The sequence below is a fragment of the Harpia harpyja genome, chromosome 3 (assembly GCF_026419915.1).
Source record: "Harpia harpyja isolate bHarHar1 chromosome 3, bHarHar1 primary haplotype, whole genome shotgun sequence".
Taxonomy (NCBI): domain Eukaryota; kingdom Metazoa; phylum Chordata; class Aves; order Accipitriformes; family Accipitridae; genus Harpia; species Harpia harpyja.
Window position 1 is genome coordinate 64,130,724 of NC_068942.1, and position 18,098 is coordinate 64,148,821.

At 35.9% G+C, this 18,098-nt stretch overlaps 1 protein-coding gene across 6 annotated transcripts in view; it reads right to left on the reverse strand.

Annotated features, from left to right (window-relative positions):
• The window catches only part of NRDE2 (NRDE-2, necessary for RNA interference, domain containing), a 71,836-nt gene that overhangs the window by 14,260 nt on the left and 39,478 nt on the right, over positions 1-18,098 (reverse strand). For 3 of the 6 annotated variants that reach the window (XR_008234542.1, XM_052782970.1, XM_052782965.1), the window contains 6 exons: positions 12,917-13,025; positions 10,654-10,881; positions 8,361-8,510; positions 6,378-6,840; positions 5,782-6,184; positions 2,009-2,142 (listed from right to left, as the gene is read on the reverse strand). Coding sequence is in view for 5 of the 6 variants with exons in the window: in XM_052782970.1 (XP_052638930.1) it covers positions 2,009-2,142; positions 5,782-6,184; positions 6,378-6,840; positions 8,361-8,510; positions 10,654-10,881; positions 12,917-13,025 (1,487 nt within the window). In the remaining variant the exon portion in view is untranslated. Of the gene's footprint in view, positions 1-2,008; positions 2,143-5,781; positions 6,185-6,377; positions 6,841-8,360; positions 8,511-10,653; positions 10,882-12,916; positions 13,026-14,219; positions 14,464-18,098 lie in introns of those variants that run through there. The other 3 variants (XM_052782968.1, XM_052782969.1, XM_052782967.1) reach the window with 3 other exon arrangements.

Here is an 18,098-nt window from a genome sequence, read left to right on the forward strand (position 1 = left end):
GAAAAATCATTTTTGCTGTTGTACAGACACTACCTGGCTCAACTTAGGTTCTCCAGACCCTACAATCACTTATCTGGGTGCAACTTCTGTATCTGAAGACTGACAGATGCTGCTTAAGGATCAGCAGGAACAACTGAGTACTTCCAATTATGCCTGTGGCACAGCAGGACTGTCATCAGCTCTTCTCATGAATATAAAGACTGTTTTTAAAAGGCTTTAAAGAAAGCCCAAGACTTTTGTGCCTAATGTCCTATACAGATCTTTCAAGGATAAGGATCCAAAGTCCCCAAGACATGGCTTTCAGAAACCAAATCTGCCCTTCTCCCTGTCTTCCATGGGATCATGAAGAATTTGGCTAATGGAATGTAATTCTGACAATCATATACCTATGGTCAAATCAAAACGTTACAGTTGGACGTAAATATGACCAGACTGAGGACAAGAGGAAAGGCCTTTCATCTCTCAGGTTTCAGGGTGGCCAACAACTTCAGGGCACTTTCCAGTGAATCAGAAGTCCAGGGGGGGTTTTTTTGTTTTTTTTTAAGTCCTGACTTTGTCACTGCCTGTATGCAATCTGTCATCTTTAGATTCATCAATTTCTCCCCTGCTTTGCGTATACTTAGCTCTAAGACCATCTTTCTCCTATTATATGCTTCTGCTGCGTACCAAACCTTGGCTTGGGCATTGAGATGTGACTGTTAATACTAATATTAATAATAAAATTTACTCTAAGAAAAATCAAGCATCAACATATCAGAACATGCAGGGCTTACAGTAACTGCAAAATCTAATTCTGCTCCTCATGGATTTATTCTTTGCTCCAAGTGAGAAAGTGAACTGTGAGAACAGTACGGAAACAAGTAATTCAAGACTGAGTCATAATGCTTCTGTAAGAGGGCAGAATGTGTGATCAGCTGTAAATCTGGCATTTTCCTATTTTCAAGAACTGCACTTTCCAATCTAAACACTGTCCTTTTAAACTGAGGTTCCTCCCTATCCTGCTTTCTTAAGAGTTTTTAAACACTACAGATAATCTTGCAGTTTTTCAAATGACTGGAAGTATAACTCGAGCTTTATCTGTGTAACTATACCAAATCTCCCATCCTGCATGATAATTATGATTGAACTCTAAACTTTTGGCTCTTTAAGAGGACAGCACTATTATTTAAACTACAAGATTGCTCCATTGGTGGGCAACAGCATTAATCTAGAGAGCAAAACTTGGAGTCTCAGTAGTGGTTGCTGGGGAAGGAGGTGAGGTAATAGAAGGAAATTCAACCTCTGTCCTCTGTGGTAGCCCAGCTGCCTAACCGGTGGCCCTCCCTACCACTCATTAAAAAGGAAGCAGCTCCTGACAATTCAGTGGGATGATGCTACAGTGGCAACAGCCCCCTCTAAATATTAACTTACTGATTATTACTGAGGTGCACACCCAACATTCTCCTGAGCAAATCAAGAGAAAAAGTGATTTAGTACTTTAACAGAATAAGCTGAATGGAATCTCACAGGTCAAAGAAAAGATACTTTAAAGCATGAAGGTGCTCCTAATGTAGCCATCAAAGAATTAGTGAAAACAACAGGTAACAGAGAACCAAAGAAACGTTTGCAAGAACTGTCTAGAACAGAAGTAGATTACAGGTCCTAGCAGCTTTCTCCATCAACAGTAACAAAACAACAGCAGTTTTGGGGAAAAGAAGCAGGGGAAGTGCTAACTAAGCACAGACATTGGTCAGCCAGCTCATTTTTTTCCATCTTTAATTAGTAAAAAAGAAAACATGAAGTGACTGATTATCATACTTCTATCATATACAGTAGAAGCAGCCATTTGGCATGCAGTTCCAGAGGACCCACAAGCATTTTTCCAAAGCAAGCATCACCTTGAAGAACTGCAAAGTAAGTTGCCATTCAAAATATTTCCCTATGTCCTTAAAAAATCATCAACATTTTTCTGTTACAGCATTCTCTGTAATACACAAGGACATACACCCATTTAAATGGAAATTGCTACCTGTCCCCTTGTTGGCAGATCTTTTACGCTGTCAGGTTTAAAGAAGGTGAAGTCAATCAGAGCCTGAAACAAAGACACTGCTTTCTCAGAATGGCCAGCCTGTCTCAGAAAGTGGCACTGCTGAATAAATATAGCTGCAAAGTAAAGAAGATAAAATTTTAATATTTCAAATAAATTTTGTTGCAAAGTATTTTATTACAGCCCACAAATATACAGAAGACATACATGAAGTGCTGTAGAGCATAATTGTTTTGCAACAGTATCAAAGTCCAAAACACAGGAAGTAACTAGCATAAATGCATGTCAAAATTGTTGTAGTTTAATTAATTTTAAGACCTCCCACTTTAAACATGCCAAAGAAATGACTTTTTATTCATGCCATACATGCACCATCCTTGTTGATGAATAAAAGTTATACGCAGTGGTCCCAACTTCAGTTTATCTAACAACTGTCAGAATGGGTCATAGTCCTCTTTGAAGATGCTGGGCATTATTACAATTCACACAGTAAGCATTTACAACAAAAATCCTTTTTGTCTCATTTTTGCATTACATAGTTACACTGGTAATATGTTGGGAATACACCATTTTCATTCCAACTGTCATTCCCATTTTATTTTCCTTTACATAAGAACTCAGCTAAGAGAAGTCCAGTCTTTTGGTCAAAGTATTACTACTTGAAAGTAGAGAAGAGTCCTATCCCTTGCTCTTCAACAAATTATTTCTGTCATCACTGCCATATCCCTACCAAACACTGAGCCTCGAGTCTCAGCTTAAAAAGGGAAGCAAAGTCCCAGTTTTTCTATTCATATATTTGCAACAAGAATCTTAAATGAAAGAGCTGGAGAAATAACAGGTATTATAAACACATCTATCACTAGGCAGTTCAAGTACATTTCAGAGATATTCCATCACTCCAAATTACACTCAAGTCTTAACAAAACAGTGGCTGTTCAAAAATCAAGTTGCTTTAAATTATCATCTTAATTGGCTTGCAAAAATACCCCAAACCCATAAATCAAGGCCTAAGTAGTTCGTTGGTAGTTTTGAAAACAGTTCTTCAAAAACTATTGTTTCTTCACTAAATGCATTGGCTTTGGAGGGTTTTAAACAATCAAAATATTTAAGTGTCTAGATACACACACATTACAACATAGGTTAGCATCAATCTCTTCTAATGATCACCTTTTTTTTTTTAATACTAAGAAGTGGCAAATTATTTACTCCTTATACCTGTATTCAGATTTACATTGGATGTGTGCACATAAAAATTTGAATTCAGCTAGAACATACAAACTAGGCATTTCATCTGATTTTCCTGCAAAGTCAATGATTGTTTCTGATAACAAAGACTCTGAGATTTCTGAAGACATTTAAACAACAAAAAGTATTTTTAAGTATATAATAGAATCTTCCAAAGTATTTTCACCAATTTAGGCACTGTGTCCAACTGACACTGAAAAAGTGGTCCTTTCCTAGTTTCTCAGCTTCAGACAGATGAACTTTCATTAAAATAGTCTGAATGTAGAGAATATCTCATCAGGACTTGCTGCCAAACTGGAGCCAAAAATAAATTACAGCATAAGATTTTCTGCATGATAAAAAAACATATTTGAAGAAATGCAAAGATCAGCATTTTCTCTGTGCTAAAAGCTGAAAACAGCATCAATTCAGTCCATGATGCTAAGATACTTCTGCAGCTGAACTGACCTAAAGGATAAGGATGCTTCTCCCCAACCAGTAGGTATAATTTGAAAAATAGGACTCCCTTTCCACAGCAAAATTTGAGAATACTTACCTTCATCTGCTTTATATTAACAGTTCCTAGTAAATTTAAAATGTTACAAATTGTTATCTCAAAATTTAAGTAAAAACTTATCTATAATTTTAAATTAATTTTACCTGCTTTCTTAAATGTCATGTTTTAAAAAAACACCCACCTATTTCCAAGCAGATAGTACAGCGTACTGAATTGAACACTAGATGGCACAGTCCACCACTATTTAAAATTAGCTCTTACACTTCGTCATTAGCAAAGGTCAAAGGTTGAAGATACAAGCCTACCATACATCCACACTGCCACTCACCTCATAATTAATTTGTGAAACTCTTTGTATATTTATCTCAATGAACAATTTGGTAATCTTCCTAATAAGTACACTAACAGTTCAAATCCAGCCCAAGAATTAGGTAGTTGAGTCACCAAAAAAAAAAATCTCAGATCAAGAAATTTCTCCACTCTTATCACTTGAATTCCAAAGGGTGAAAAAACAAAACCAAAAAACCAAAACCAAACCCCAAAACCTTCAGCAGTGTTCATAAACAAATCATTATAGTCCTAATACAGAACAAGACATCAAGAGTGGAACAGAAACACAAAGTTGAGTTCATTTTCATTTTAACCGATCTACAGATATTGCCAGCAAACAAGTATTTTGAAAAACGTCAATCAATTTAATACAGTTAACTAGTTACAGGAACTCCATTAAAAAACCCCAAATTTCTCGTAACAGTTGACAAACAGTATTTAATGAGTCAAATATGTTCTGTGCAGGGAATCAAAATGAAAGAAAAACCTTCCTGCTTGAAAAAACAGATGCTGCATAAAACCTTTGTCCTAAGAACCATTCATTGTGGTTACTGTACAAAGTGACTGAAGTGTTGGAAATCAGAGATGGCAGAAGCAATTAGAAGCTATCAGGCAGTACAATATCCACCTACCAGCACAGGATTTTTCCTTTACAGCACTTTTTCCTGTGCTTGATCCAAGATGAATCAACCAAAGACCACAAGAGATCTGAACACCTGAAACTAATTTGTAACCCAGCATCTCAATCTGTAAGTCCAGACTGGATATTGCATAACAGATAGCACCACTGCTCAAACAGCCGTTAGAGGTAAAACAGAGGTTCCTTGGACTATGCCACACATGAAGAAATGCAGACTGCTTCATAATAGTCTCCTCTAAGATTTAAAACAAATTTTAAAAGGAAAAAAAAACCCCAAACACATTCATGGTGACACTAGTATTTCCCCCTCCTCAGTGTATTAAACACAATGACCCCCCACCCCGAGGTAGAGAAGCAAAATTGAAATGGGATAGGTTAAGTCATTTAGCTCCAAATAAATTTAAAGCCCATGCCAGAACTGAGCATGAACTCGTTTCTTCCCTGGATCCAGACCAGCATCCTAACCATCTCACTAATTTTCCTTCCAGAGATAACTATATAATAAATCATAAGTGGTAGATATATGCACACAATAAATATAAAGGCATAACCACATGGTATTACAGTTTAGAATTCTCCATCTACGAACTGGGATGCTCAAGAAAATTTCACATCAGACTTCCCATGTCCCTTCTCTTTTCTGGATGAAAGTAATTAACTATAAAATTTTTGAACAAGAGATAATTGTTCCTTTCACAAGCCAATCTTTTTCCTTTTTTTAAATAAACATTTTTAAAGGTAAAAGCTTATCTCTCAGCTATTGGCTGCAATTCTCCAACCTTGACACTTGTACTGTAAACTGATAAGCACATTAGACTTTACTGGATGTTATATCACAAACTATCCTGGGGAAGGAAAGCATCTGCTATACCCGTATTTGGTTGGAATATCTACTTTAATTATCAGCTAAGAAATCAGGATGCCAGGCATTTCGAAAAGAATAAAAACTTCCTGTAATACAGAGGAAAGTCTATTCTTATAGAGAATGTAGTCAACTCCTATGAAGACCATTCTGACCATAACATGAAATAGAAAGAACCTTACCTAGCATAGCTTCTTCTGTGCCAGGCAGTAGAGGATGTGAAACCATGCTGCCATCCTGTACAGCTGCCAATGTAGTCAAACATTTTCCATAGAGACTATTGATTTTTGAAACAGAAAAGGTAGTGAACTGACTTTGACAGAACAGGAGATATTTCTTCCACAGCTCTGGATTATTGGGATGTAAGAAAATTAGCTTCTGCCATTCTTTGATTAAAGCTGGTGGTTCCCAGAATTCTGTGCAAAGCTTCAGCCTGGCAAGTTTCAGATCAACATTACTTGGATTGCTTTCAATTGCCCTCTCTAAAATAGCCAGTTTCTTTTCTAAGATTAACTTCAGTGATTTTCTTCTTACTTCCTGCTCTCCTTTACTGGCATAAGGGCTAGGTCCTCTCATTAATTCATCCTTAAAACAAAAAGAAAAATCATTACAACATTAGGAAGAATCATCACTAGAATCACAAGAATGCTGACATTTGTGAAGATGAATTAACAGCTCATTCTTCACCAATAGAAGACTCCTAAACAAATTAAACTACAATATAACATTCATGTATTTATTATTTACAATAAGCAACTAGGTCTGTCAGACTACATACCTGAAAAGAAACAAATTCCATCCAAGCATTAATATCTCTTGGGTTTTCTCTGACTTTCTTGTTATGTTCTTCCACTTTTGTCATTAGAATGGAGTTAATGTTTATCCCAGGCTCTTGAATTGTTTGCTGCATATTTACAGGCTCATGGTCTGTACTCTTGCACCCTTTTCCTTGTAGCCACACTGTAGTTGATGGATCATAAATCCCAAGAGGATTCATGTCTGTTGTGTCAGAAGGATCATCAGTTTCCATTTGGAAAACTGGTATAAAAGCAGTTGGGTCAGATGGAGAACTTTTATTGCAAACAGGAATCCCATCTGTGTTCAGCATCTTCACATTGTTCTTTGTGAAATAGCGCTCAGGTCGCCTCTGTAATTGCTTCCTTTTTGATGCAGAGCTGCCCCAAGTTATACACTGTTTCTTTGCATCTATGCCAAGACAGGACTCTCCTCTCCTCTTATATCTTAGAAGGAAAATTACAATTAAACATGTTCTGAAATACATGTTAGAAAAGATACCTCCCTTTTGAAAGAAAGCATGGAAGAAGTACTTTAATTCAAATTGACCCAAATAATGTATGCACAGACCTTCAAAAGCATAAGAACTTGGTAACTTTCTCATTATTTAAGACTTCAATTTATGTATTTTTTCAGTGCCATCACAACTTTTATTATCATACTAAGCTTCCTCTGAGTTCAACAGTATCTGTCGTACTCAGCAGAAGAAAATTTTGTTTTCCTCCTATCATTTTAACCCGCGTAGACAAATCTGGAGAAAGAACAACAGACAGCATTATTTAAGGCTATTTAGATTAGGTTCTTTTAAACTGAAAAATCAGACACCAGTAGTTCAGTCTGGTAATATCTTTCTGTATCCCTATGCCTCTATGCATTTTACATGCCAAGAAGTGGGGCGGAAGGGGAGTGGAGAGGAAAGAGAGACCAGGTTCACAAGGGCCACAATAATCCTGTGGGTTAAGAAAGGAAAATACCATCTTAAAATATTACCAAGAATGTCATTTCAGTGACAGACATAGTGACATGCAATGCTAAAATAACACTTTACAACTCAAACGATAGCTGACAATCCAAAGATGGCAGAAAATTGGAATGGATTGTAACCAGGCAATTTTACTGCAAAGGTATCTACACCACAAAAATAAAACCCATAAATCCTCCCTCCTACACAAATAATTACTTTTTATATATAGTAAACAATTTTCCTTGAGAATATCAAGAGGTAAGTGTACATACATAATGCACAAGCCCAGTGTAGGCTCCTGTAGATGGGCTTCTCCGTTAATGCAGGGAAATGTTCTGAAGGGTCATCATAGTACCAGTAACCCACTAAGGATGTTGAATATACAATTTCCTCTATACTCATTTGAAATGTAGTAATGCATGAGACAGATACCCTTTAGTATAATGTCTGGGTGATCTAACACAGAATCTGTTTGCTAAGAAAGTACCCGTATGGTTTGGTTTGGGTTTGGGTTTTTTTTGCAAGGATATCAAACTACTCAAGTAAGCAAACCTCTTGACAAATCTAGTATGAAATAATCAGTACCTTCATTTCCCTTTCAGACACAGAAACAGAACAACAGAGATCAAAAGGGGCACTCACCCAAAGATGATCTGTAACAGAACCTGGGATTTCTGACCTCAAAATCATGCTTTTGAATCTACCCCATGCTGCCACCTCCAGATGGCAGTTCTACAAGTTCAGATGCCTGCAGTCTACTACTACACAGAGAATGTTTTTAGCAAAAATGAAAATCATGCACTTTATTCCCATTATTTCATGGCATCTTTTGCCTTTGAAGATATTTATGCCTAATGCAAAGTCAAATTTTTAAATAAACTATTCAGTTACATTATTTTCTCATCTTCTACATAAAAATTTCACAGCCAGACTCAAGTTAAAGAATCTTGACATAGTGACTCTGTGATAGTTTGAATACCAATAGAAACCAACATACTGTACCTTGCTATGTCCCCTCGATACAGGGATTTGTAGGCCCAGTTTGCAGGGTCTGGTTTCTTGTCTATTCTGAAGGTTTCTGCCGTGAAAGCCTGGATATCATCAAGCCAAACAAAGCGATTGCTGGTAAGATTTGATGTTTTCTTATCTAGACTGCAGAAAAAGAGAAGTAGTAAATTCTAAGCATTTGTGCACATATTCTAAGCATTTACAAAACCCAGGAGACATTACGTTTTTATAGTTCATAATAATTTAATTTACTCAAAGTCATGGTACATGATCCATTATTGCAAAGTCAGTCACACGCTCAAAAAAACCAACTAGAAATACACTAATAGGACCATCAAAACAAAACACAAACACTCCTTGCACTTCCAAAAATTGGATTCGCGATTATGAAAGGTAATAACCAGATTTAACCAATCAATTGCTTGGCAAACTATAATCTAAAAGCCATATATTACTACTTCCAAAATTTACTTTTGTCTTAGTAAGATGCTACAATTAAGAAAAAGAGGTTAATCCACAAGACAATTGTGTTGATTAGCTGTAATTATACCAATGCATTTGATAAAACAGTGTGCATCAAAGTGGTTTATGGATTACAGTTATGCAAATGAACTTCAGTGGAAGTTGCCACCTGCCTCTGAACTGTAGACAACTCTGAACTTCCAGCCTGAATTCACGTTACAAATATGTAACTTATGTAACTAAATGAGTTTTATAGTCTTGAGAAGCTTTCTAAAATTTCACAAGACCTATTGTATTTAGAGCAATTTTGTGGTTCAGGTTTCAAAAGCAGTCCCCTGAAAACTCAATATTCTCTCAGTATCAACAATTTATGGAAAGAAGTAAAAATAGATACCCTGGAAGAACTTCAACCCTTTCATTTGGGCAATGCACTGGCTGGTTGGCCCAGTGTAGCAAACAGCTGATGAACCAGGTTCAGCACGTAAGTCCATTCCATCCAGCCCAGACACCCTTCCACCAAAGACAAGAGTGACTGGGCAGAGCAGAACGGTCTTAGCATCCCAATGATTTTTACTGTGCTTCCTCACAGCCAAGTAAGCCTTAGCCACCACAAGCCAACAACACAGTCTTCATAAGGGAGGAGGTGAGTATGGCTAGAGGCATCGGACAATACCTCCAGTACCACTGCCATTCTTCCACAGGGAAACAACGTTAAGATTCCCTTGGCATAGACACATGCCCACAAGCCTGTGCTCTCAGCTCCTGGTTAGTCTGCCTTGGGAAAAGTAGTAAACTGGGGGAAGGTCAAGGACTGTCTGGACTACACCCAGCTGTAACAACAATTCCTCAATGTCACCAAATCCTCACTCTGTCCCCAGGAGCAGCTGCAATGCTGTGAATTAGAGCCAGAGCTGCTGATGCTAAAGAAAACACAGGAACAAGGGAATCAGAGAGAGGCAAAATGGCTGCTCAAACTAGCAAACATTATGAGAAACCGGGAAAGGCAACTTATACAGCCAGTTAGATTGGGCCACTTTGAATGAAATGATCAAAAGCCAACAGACTGAGAAAAGCACAGCTAGGTATGCCAAACTGGAATACTCAGTACATTCACAGAACCTCTTTCACTGCTCAAAGATCACACTAGTCACTACATACCTATTTTTTCTTGTTCCATAAAAAATGACACCTCCACTAATTACACAGCACTTTAGAGCTCCTGGAGTTAACAAAAAAGATCTAGCAAAATAATTTCAATTTCAATTCTTCAAATACCCATCCAGATGTACCATTAGCAAGAAGTATGAAGCACACAGCATAGAGCAATAAATGGGTGGACATAAAAGAAATGTTAAATCCTACAACAAACTTTGTCTTAATATGAAAAAAAGGAAATGTTAACTCTGTGAGGAGGAAGTTATATTACAAGGCAAACACAGCTGTATATTTAGTCTTTTGCACTAATGGAGAATAATGTTTAATGCAACCCCTCTCCAAACTCTCCCAAAAGAACCATGAAAGGAAACAAGATGCTTACAAAAACTCAACATAAGCCTCTACATGTCTTTAAAAATATATTTCATTACCGCCATACCATGCTTTGTTCTGCAGAACAGTACTTCACAGAATATTTTAGTCACAGTTTTTCAGATATGATTAAACAAGTGGTTCTAATTCTATTTTCATTGCTTTGAATGCACATTTAGTCATACACAGCTCAGAAAACAACGACCCACCAGTGGTAAGAATTTAATTCATAAAGTTGAAGAGACAAGTACAAGAACACAATGAATTTACATCTTGCATAGTATTAATAAATACATACTTTGCTGCTCCTTCCTTTTCATGATTTCTGCCACTTCCTTCAGCTTTGTCCTTGATATGCTTAGTGTCCCGGTCCGATTCGCTGCTACTGGAGTCGCCTTTTGTTTTCTTTTTTGTCTTCTTATAGTTGTGATGCTTCTTCTTTTTCTTTTTCCTTTTCTTACTTGACTGTTTCAGACTCTCATCTGTATCACTTTCCCCTGACAACTCTGATTTTGAGGTTGTCCTGCTTGGAAACAAGTACATATATCTATACATATCTATATATCTAAGTAGTAAAACTGTAAAGAAATACCACCATAAGAAAGTTCAGAATCATTTTACCTTTTACCTTTATTCTCCCTGTATTTTTGCAGAACAGAATTAGTGAAACTTACACGATGAAAGTGATAAAAGTCTGCATTAAATAACAACTACCTTTATTTTTTCAGGTGCTGGAATTACTGACAACCAGTCTTAAAGTTTTAATTGTCAAAGGCATTTTGATGTGCGATCCATATGAATATCCATCTGTTATCATCACCAAATTAAAGAAGATGACTGAGCTGATAAAATTTCCTAACTTTGCTAAGACAACTTACGTCAAGCTAAAAGTATAAGAAATCTTTCAGGGTGACCTGCAAAAGAAAAGATCTGCACTTTTATTCCTTGTTTCTTTATGATTTACATAAGAAATATCAAAAATATACTTTTAAAATCACTTCCAGATTAGAAATTCAAATCTCACCAATCAAGGAACAATTTTTGATGGCTACTGAATTAATGTTATCATGTAATATAATGTAGTAATAAAGACTACATGCAACACGCAACTGACTTACTGAGAGATCACACAAAGGACAAATAGTTTTGGCAAAACGTGTATATCACTGTACATACCACATACACTCCCATACTTAATAATCAACTGAAATAATGGAGGTCTTCTCTAACACTTAATTAAAGCACAAGCTCTTTTTAAACAGTTTTTCTGGAATCTTTCAATAAATGAAAGGAGTGACAAGTCTCAGTGTTCCTAATATGTCAATAAAAGAAAATGCAGCATTTCAGAAGCAAGGCACCTAAAAAAAAAAACCTTACACAATTTATTTAAGGGCACTAAGAAAAAAAGAAGCCATGGGAGAACCATCAGCAGGCCTTTATAACAAACATACACACACTCCCCCAAACCAAAAAACCAAACCAACCCCCCCCCCCCCCAAAAACACCAACTATGTTGGAGTAATTAGTTTTTATTGAACTGAGAATGTACGCTATTAATAGGTGAAACATCAAACATTTCTCTGTACACTGTTTTTTGACAAATTCTTTTTCAAATATTAATTATGGTGGGTTTACTATGTCATTCTATCTGAATGTAATTTGTAAATTCCTTAGTTTTATGACATTAAAGTCCTGAAAAGATTTGAAGACCTATAAACAGAATATATAACTGATAAACAGAGCAGTGATTGCATTTCAATCACACAATACGTGTAAATGTAAGAATAAGCATACAAAAAGATGTATTCAGTTGTGATTGGTATTATAAAGACATTCTCTATCATGACCACCAACAGTCATCGTAAACACAGAAGCTTGTATCAAATTAAAAGTGACTAAGTTTTTGAACTTGGCAACTGCAACTTGATGCCATTAATTATTAAGTGCTAGTTATAGTGTAGATAAGCTAAGTAGAGCAACTATTCTAGTGAAGGTATTAAAACTAGTTATTCAGCAAACATGGCTGCTTAAAGCTCATTTTTATAAAAGAATATAATCACCCACTTCAGTGATCAGCATGTTCTACACAGCCGCACAACTTGATACATTTAATATTTCATTAATTCACATCTTCAACTAGTTTTTAAAAAGTAAAACACTTGACTGTGAAATGGCTGATTGAACTGGTTTTCACAGAGAAATCACAAAGATGATGCTTAGTCGTTACATTATTTCAAGGGTCACTTAGGACATTCAAAAGCTAATGAAGAATCATGATCACTCGGTTCCCTTTCCGTTCCGAAATAACAATGATTTAAGTGCAGCTGTGAGAAAAAGAAAATGGGAATGTAATTGCATAAGTGTAATTTCTCATTATTTTAAGTTAAAGGACATGGAAGCATTATTCATACTTTTATATATGACTCAGTTCAGGCCTTTTTAAATACTGAACAGTGGAATGAAAAGCAGCCCTAAAAGCTCCTGATTTTGGTCTCACATAGCAAAAGATAAGCAGGACAAAAGAAAGAGGCTATTTTAAAAGATATCCAAGTATATTCTACCTTATTAGTGGTGATTTTTCAGGGATGAGATTTGCAACTTCTGTAGCACGCTGATGCAGTAATAGTGCATCTTCTGTAGAGAAGCTTGGGTTACTAAGCCAGTCCAATTCTGCAGGTAAAGAAAGTGTGAAATCAATACAAATTAGCTTGCTGTGCTTTTTAAAGTTGGGGGTTAATCTAGTCAGCAGACAGCTAAATTCGCGGCAAATGTCACTAAGTCATGTGTAATAATTGAGCATATCAGAAAGCAGTCCATGAAATTCCATTTAGTAAAACACTAGGTTGTAATGAGGTAAAATATTTAGGAGCTGGAATCTTCCACTGACATCAATCTAAGCTTTAAAAGAACCCACTATATAATAATACTGAAAAGTTCATACTGAAAGCAGATAATGTTTCATACACCGCTATATACTTTAAAAAAAACCAAGTCTGTCCAATATTAATTTTTACCATGTAAAAATTCTAACTTTATATATTTATATATAGTATAAATGTTATGTATGCATAATTATAGAAGATCTTCTAATGTATCTTCATATATTTATATTAATTATAATTATTATATACAATATATAATATATATTTACATATTTAAAGAGTAAAATTGAAAAAATTACAGAAGGGCATCATTAAATTAAAGGTGTAGTTAATGAATGCAATACAACTTATGCAAACTTACAAAAAATGTACTTTACTCACTGCATGGAAAATATTTTTAACACGATTTTATTGATAGGGACACCCATTACTGGTAAGAATCAGAGAATCACAGAATGGTTTGGGTTGGAAGGGACCTTAAAGATCATCTAGTTCCAACCCCCAAGTGTTTTATACAAGGTCAAAACATGTCACTGGATTCTCTAACCACCAAAATACCATTAGACCTTCAAATATTGTGGAAAAAGGCTAATTGATGCTAATTTTGATAGTCAGCATTAAGCATTCTGCATCTAGACCTCAGCCATTTCAGTCATCAGATAAGATCAGATACTGACAGGTTGTGGAGGGGGATTTTTTTGCTGTAATTTTACTGATATTAAAACTTCTATAACAATTTTCATAGAGATTTCATTTCTAGAATTCTTTTGAGTATGTGAAATTTTCTAACATATTAAACAGCAAATGTTATTTCACATAAGCACAGAATTTAACAGCAGCCTCTCTGGTGCCAGACCACAGGAGATAACAACAGAAGGAACAAATCTGGTCTCCCTGCCTGTTCTCCATGCTCTTTACAACCATTTTTGCCTCGGTGTTCTTCCTGTCACACTCTTGTCTTTGTGCTTGTGACTCCACTGACCTCTAATCCTTAAATAGCATGAACTCATTGTCCGCCAAGCCATACATCTCTCCTCCTCCTAAAGTATTTCTTTCAGAAATAGCTCTTCATACCAAAATTCTTTCTTCTGTCTCATGTCTGTGAATTGTTGTCCACAAAAGGATTTAAAATGGAGCAGGCCGCAAAACAGTTTGTTAAACTAAGTTAAACCCATCAAGAAGTACATCCAATCAAGCAAAACTCCACCTTGCATTTCCCAAGAGACTGCCCCTGCTACCAAAGACTCTGTGGGGAGGGCCACCTTCCCTGGTTCATCTTGAACCTCCTTCAACTCTGTGCAGAGGAGAACCCACAATATGTGGCACTGTCAGGACCAAAACACACCTTCCCACGAGCGCCCCAACCAATACACTGCAGAACGCTGCCGCGCACCATTTCCCAGCTCACCAAAACATAGGATGGAGACTGAAAAATAAAAATTCAGCTATATAATATATATATGCATATTATTGTAACCTTCTGCCTGGCAATCGGAATCACCAAACCTAAGGCAAATACACTACCCTACTGTGTTGCAAATCAACATGAGCTTTTTTTTTCCCCCCTTCCAGGAAAATACTTAAGATATATTCATGTAAAATTAGAATAAAAATTGAAACCTTAAAACCGTGATCCTTACTTGCCTACTTAAAATATGATAAAAATCTACTACTTAATTTAAATTAATCTACCCTGGCACAAGCGCCTTCATTTTAAGTTTGTCTCTATGATTCTAAAACTGTAAATCTACCACGAAGCATTATTCCAAAACCTTTCATGAGCTTAAAGGAGAAAGATTTATGCTGGATAATATCCAAGCAACATTTCACTCACCTATCAAAATAATTATTCCCCCCTGCTGGGGAATAAAGTGTTATGCAACAGTAAATTAATTTCTTACTTCGATCCTGTAAGAGATGTATTAAGAACCAACCTAAAATCAGAATTACTTCTTAGAAGAATTGTATTTAGTATTTTCCATGAAATACCAAAATGTTTCTCATGAATAATTCCATAACCACTACATATTTAAAACACACCGGAGTTAAATAAATTCATACACCTGATAACTGCATAATCAAATTGGAGTTAATAATTCAATATGTCACGCAGTATGCCGAGTGCCACTTTACACCTGAGATTTTTGAGGTATATTAAATGTGATACTGATTTTTAAAATTATTGTCTTCCTTATATACAATTATTTATGCTAATTTTGGTAATGAAAACAGGGTGTAAAGGAACACAGGAGCAAACTGCAACCTTACAATGTCTTTTCATTGGTCACACTCTGGTCTTCCTTAAACAGAGACAAATTCAGAGAAAGTACAATGGTCCAGAGCACTCCAGATTTCAGTAAATGCAACTAATCTGTGCATAAAGCCTTTTATTTATTTACAGAAATAAAGGAGACATTTAGTTCCCTTTAAAAAAAAAAAATCCATCTTTGTTTTTGATTTGTGTTGTATTACCCAGATCCACCGAACAAAACAAAAATTTACTGGTTGGCAGAGTCTCTGGTGTAAAGGTGTACCACGTAACAGCACAAAATTGTAACTTATTAGCCAGACAGATCTTCTCAAAATTATTATATCTGTTCCAAAGATACACAAAACTTATCTAATTTGTCTTTGGCCAGATCTCCAATAATATACTTCAGGCATGAAGATATTCTCTGTAGCCTTCGAGCTTCTCTTCTTTTTAATAAATTATTGTTTCCTTTTGTAATGTGTAACAAATCATTTACTAGTATTATTTTTTGGCAGAAATACATTTATTTTAAGGTAGTTCTGTATTGATTTCAATGAAGAACTATGGTTCAAAAATCACTTGAAATATATTAATACTAAAACTCATGACACTTAATGAAACACTGGGTTACGTTTTTTTAAAAAGTAAGCTCGAAGACAGAATGAAGTTAAATAATTTGCCTTCAGTCATACAGAGCCATTGATGACAATATTCAGAATTCAAGACTTATAATATTCAGACCATTAGGAAAAAAGTCTAAGATGCTTAACTTTTAAGATCTCGATCTAAGGTCTTTTTAAATGTTGTACCCATCAAAATGTGCTTTTTCATTGATTTCAAGAGCATATCAGGTCCTCCAAAGATTAATGCAGATAACGCATTTTTTAATATTATTCATCAGTGTAAACACTTTAGATACAGACCAGCCCAAACTAGGAAAAAAAAAGTTTGCATACAACAAGTATGCTAAATTTTATAACCTTGAGCCTTATGGTACTACAGTGCCAAATAACTTCCAAATGGAGATACAGATCCTTAGCAGCACCAAGAGCTTCAGTCTTAAAAACTGAAAAATGGAAAGCAACTGATACATTTCTTTTTAAAATGGCATTATTGATCACACTGACAAAATGAACAGAGAAGAAAAACAAAGCAAGCAGTAAAACTCCAGCTGTTTTAGAAGACACAACAAAACATGGGGCTAACCAACCATTTAAATTTCCCTGAGGCACAAAACACACTTTAAAGAAAAGAGGCTACACCTGAACTGACAGAAGATTGGTAAGCAGGTATCTTTGTATTTCCCTGTTTAAAAGGCTGTTCTAAGACCAGAACCACATTCTTAAATAAAAAAGAGCAAGTCAGCAAATTTTTCATTCCCTCCTCCTCCCAGCAAATTAATACTGCAGCTCACAAAAAGATGAAGCCTGGATTTCGAGTTGTGTCCTCCATCGTTTACGCTCCCCACCACTGCCACAGCTTCAGGAATTACCTGGGTTCTCTAGACCCTTCTACAGTACTTCGCCACATTCCTTAATTATTGGCTGGCCAAGAGGCAGCCTGTGCTGTGTCAGATTGTGATCTCCAAAGATGTTTATTAGTTGGCTAATGTACAAATGCTCATTGCCAAGCCCATCTATCCTGGTAACAGTTCAATTCACGTTACAGCCTCTCTCGCAGCAGTGGCACTTTATCTAGATTTATCTTTCCTAAAGTAGATGTAGATTTCCAGAGACCTCCTCTACTTTTGCCATTTCTCTCTCCCACCACAACAAATTTGACTGAAAGAGTTAAAACTCCTGAGGAGGAAGACAGAGAAGGAAGGCTGAGGAAGTAGGCTGGCAGACAGATGCACAGCAAGCATGCATAAGATCCATTTCCATAGAAAATTTGCCTTAAATATAGCAAAGTAACATTTATTATCACCATTAACTATTAGAAATTAACTTCCAAGATGTCATTTTGACTTAACTTCACCTGAAAGTATCTGTTATTCCCTTATAGATGTGAAGTCCCTCACTAACTTGGTGCGATATGATTACAACAGTGGAGCACAAGCAGAATAAGGTTTATTTTTTGTATTTAAGTTATTGGTTTAGGGCCTCCAAGGAAAACTCACCTTGAGAAATGGAGTCATAAACATTAATCCCCTGACTGTGCCACTAGCTTGGTTCTACCTGAGCAGATTAGATCAAATTGCATTTTTTAAAACGCTGAAGAATCACACTGCAAGAACTAACCCCTGTAGCACAGTGAATATGCCTCTGTGGATACACCAGGGAAATGTTTAGAATTCTCCAACTACAGTATTTTCTGAACAATTTAATCAAACTGACCTAAAACTCTGGAAAGAACTGAACAATTCTTTCCATTACACAACACACAAGTCCAAACTTCCTGGTAAATAATCTCCCATGAATCAGTTAGCTGGACACATGCATTTCAAATATCAAAAGGCATTCCAAACTTTAAAACTCTACCTTTCCAATTTTTTGTTATTTTTTTCTTGTCAGATATCTAAAAAGTTTATCAATTTCACGGACCAGATTTACGTTCTTAAAGAACACAAAGAATAAAAGATATAAAAAGACTTCTTTTGTGATAATATGC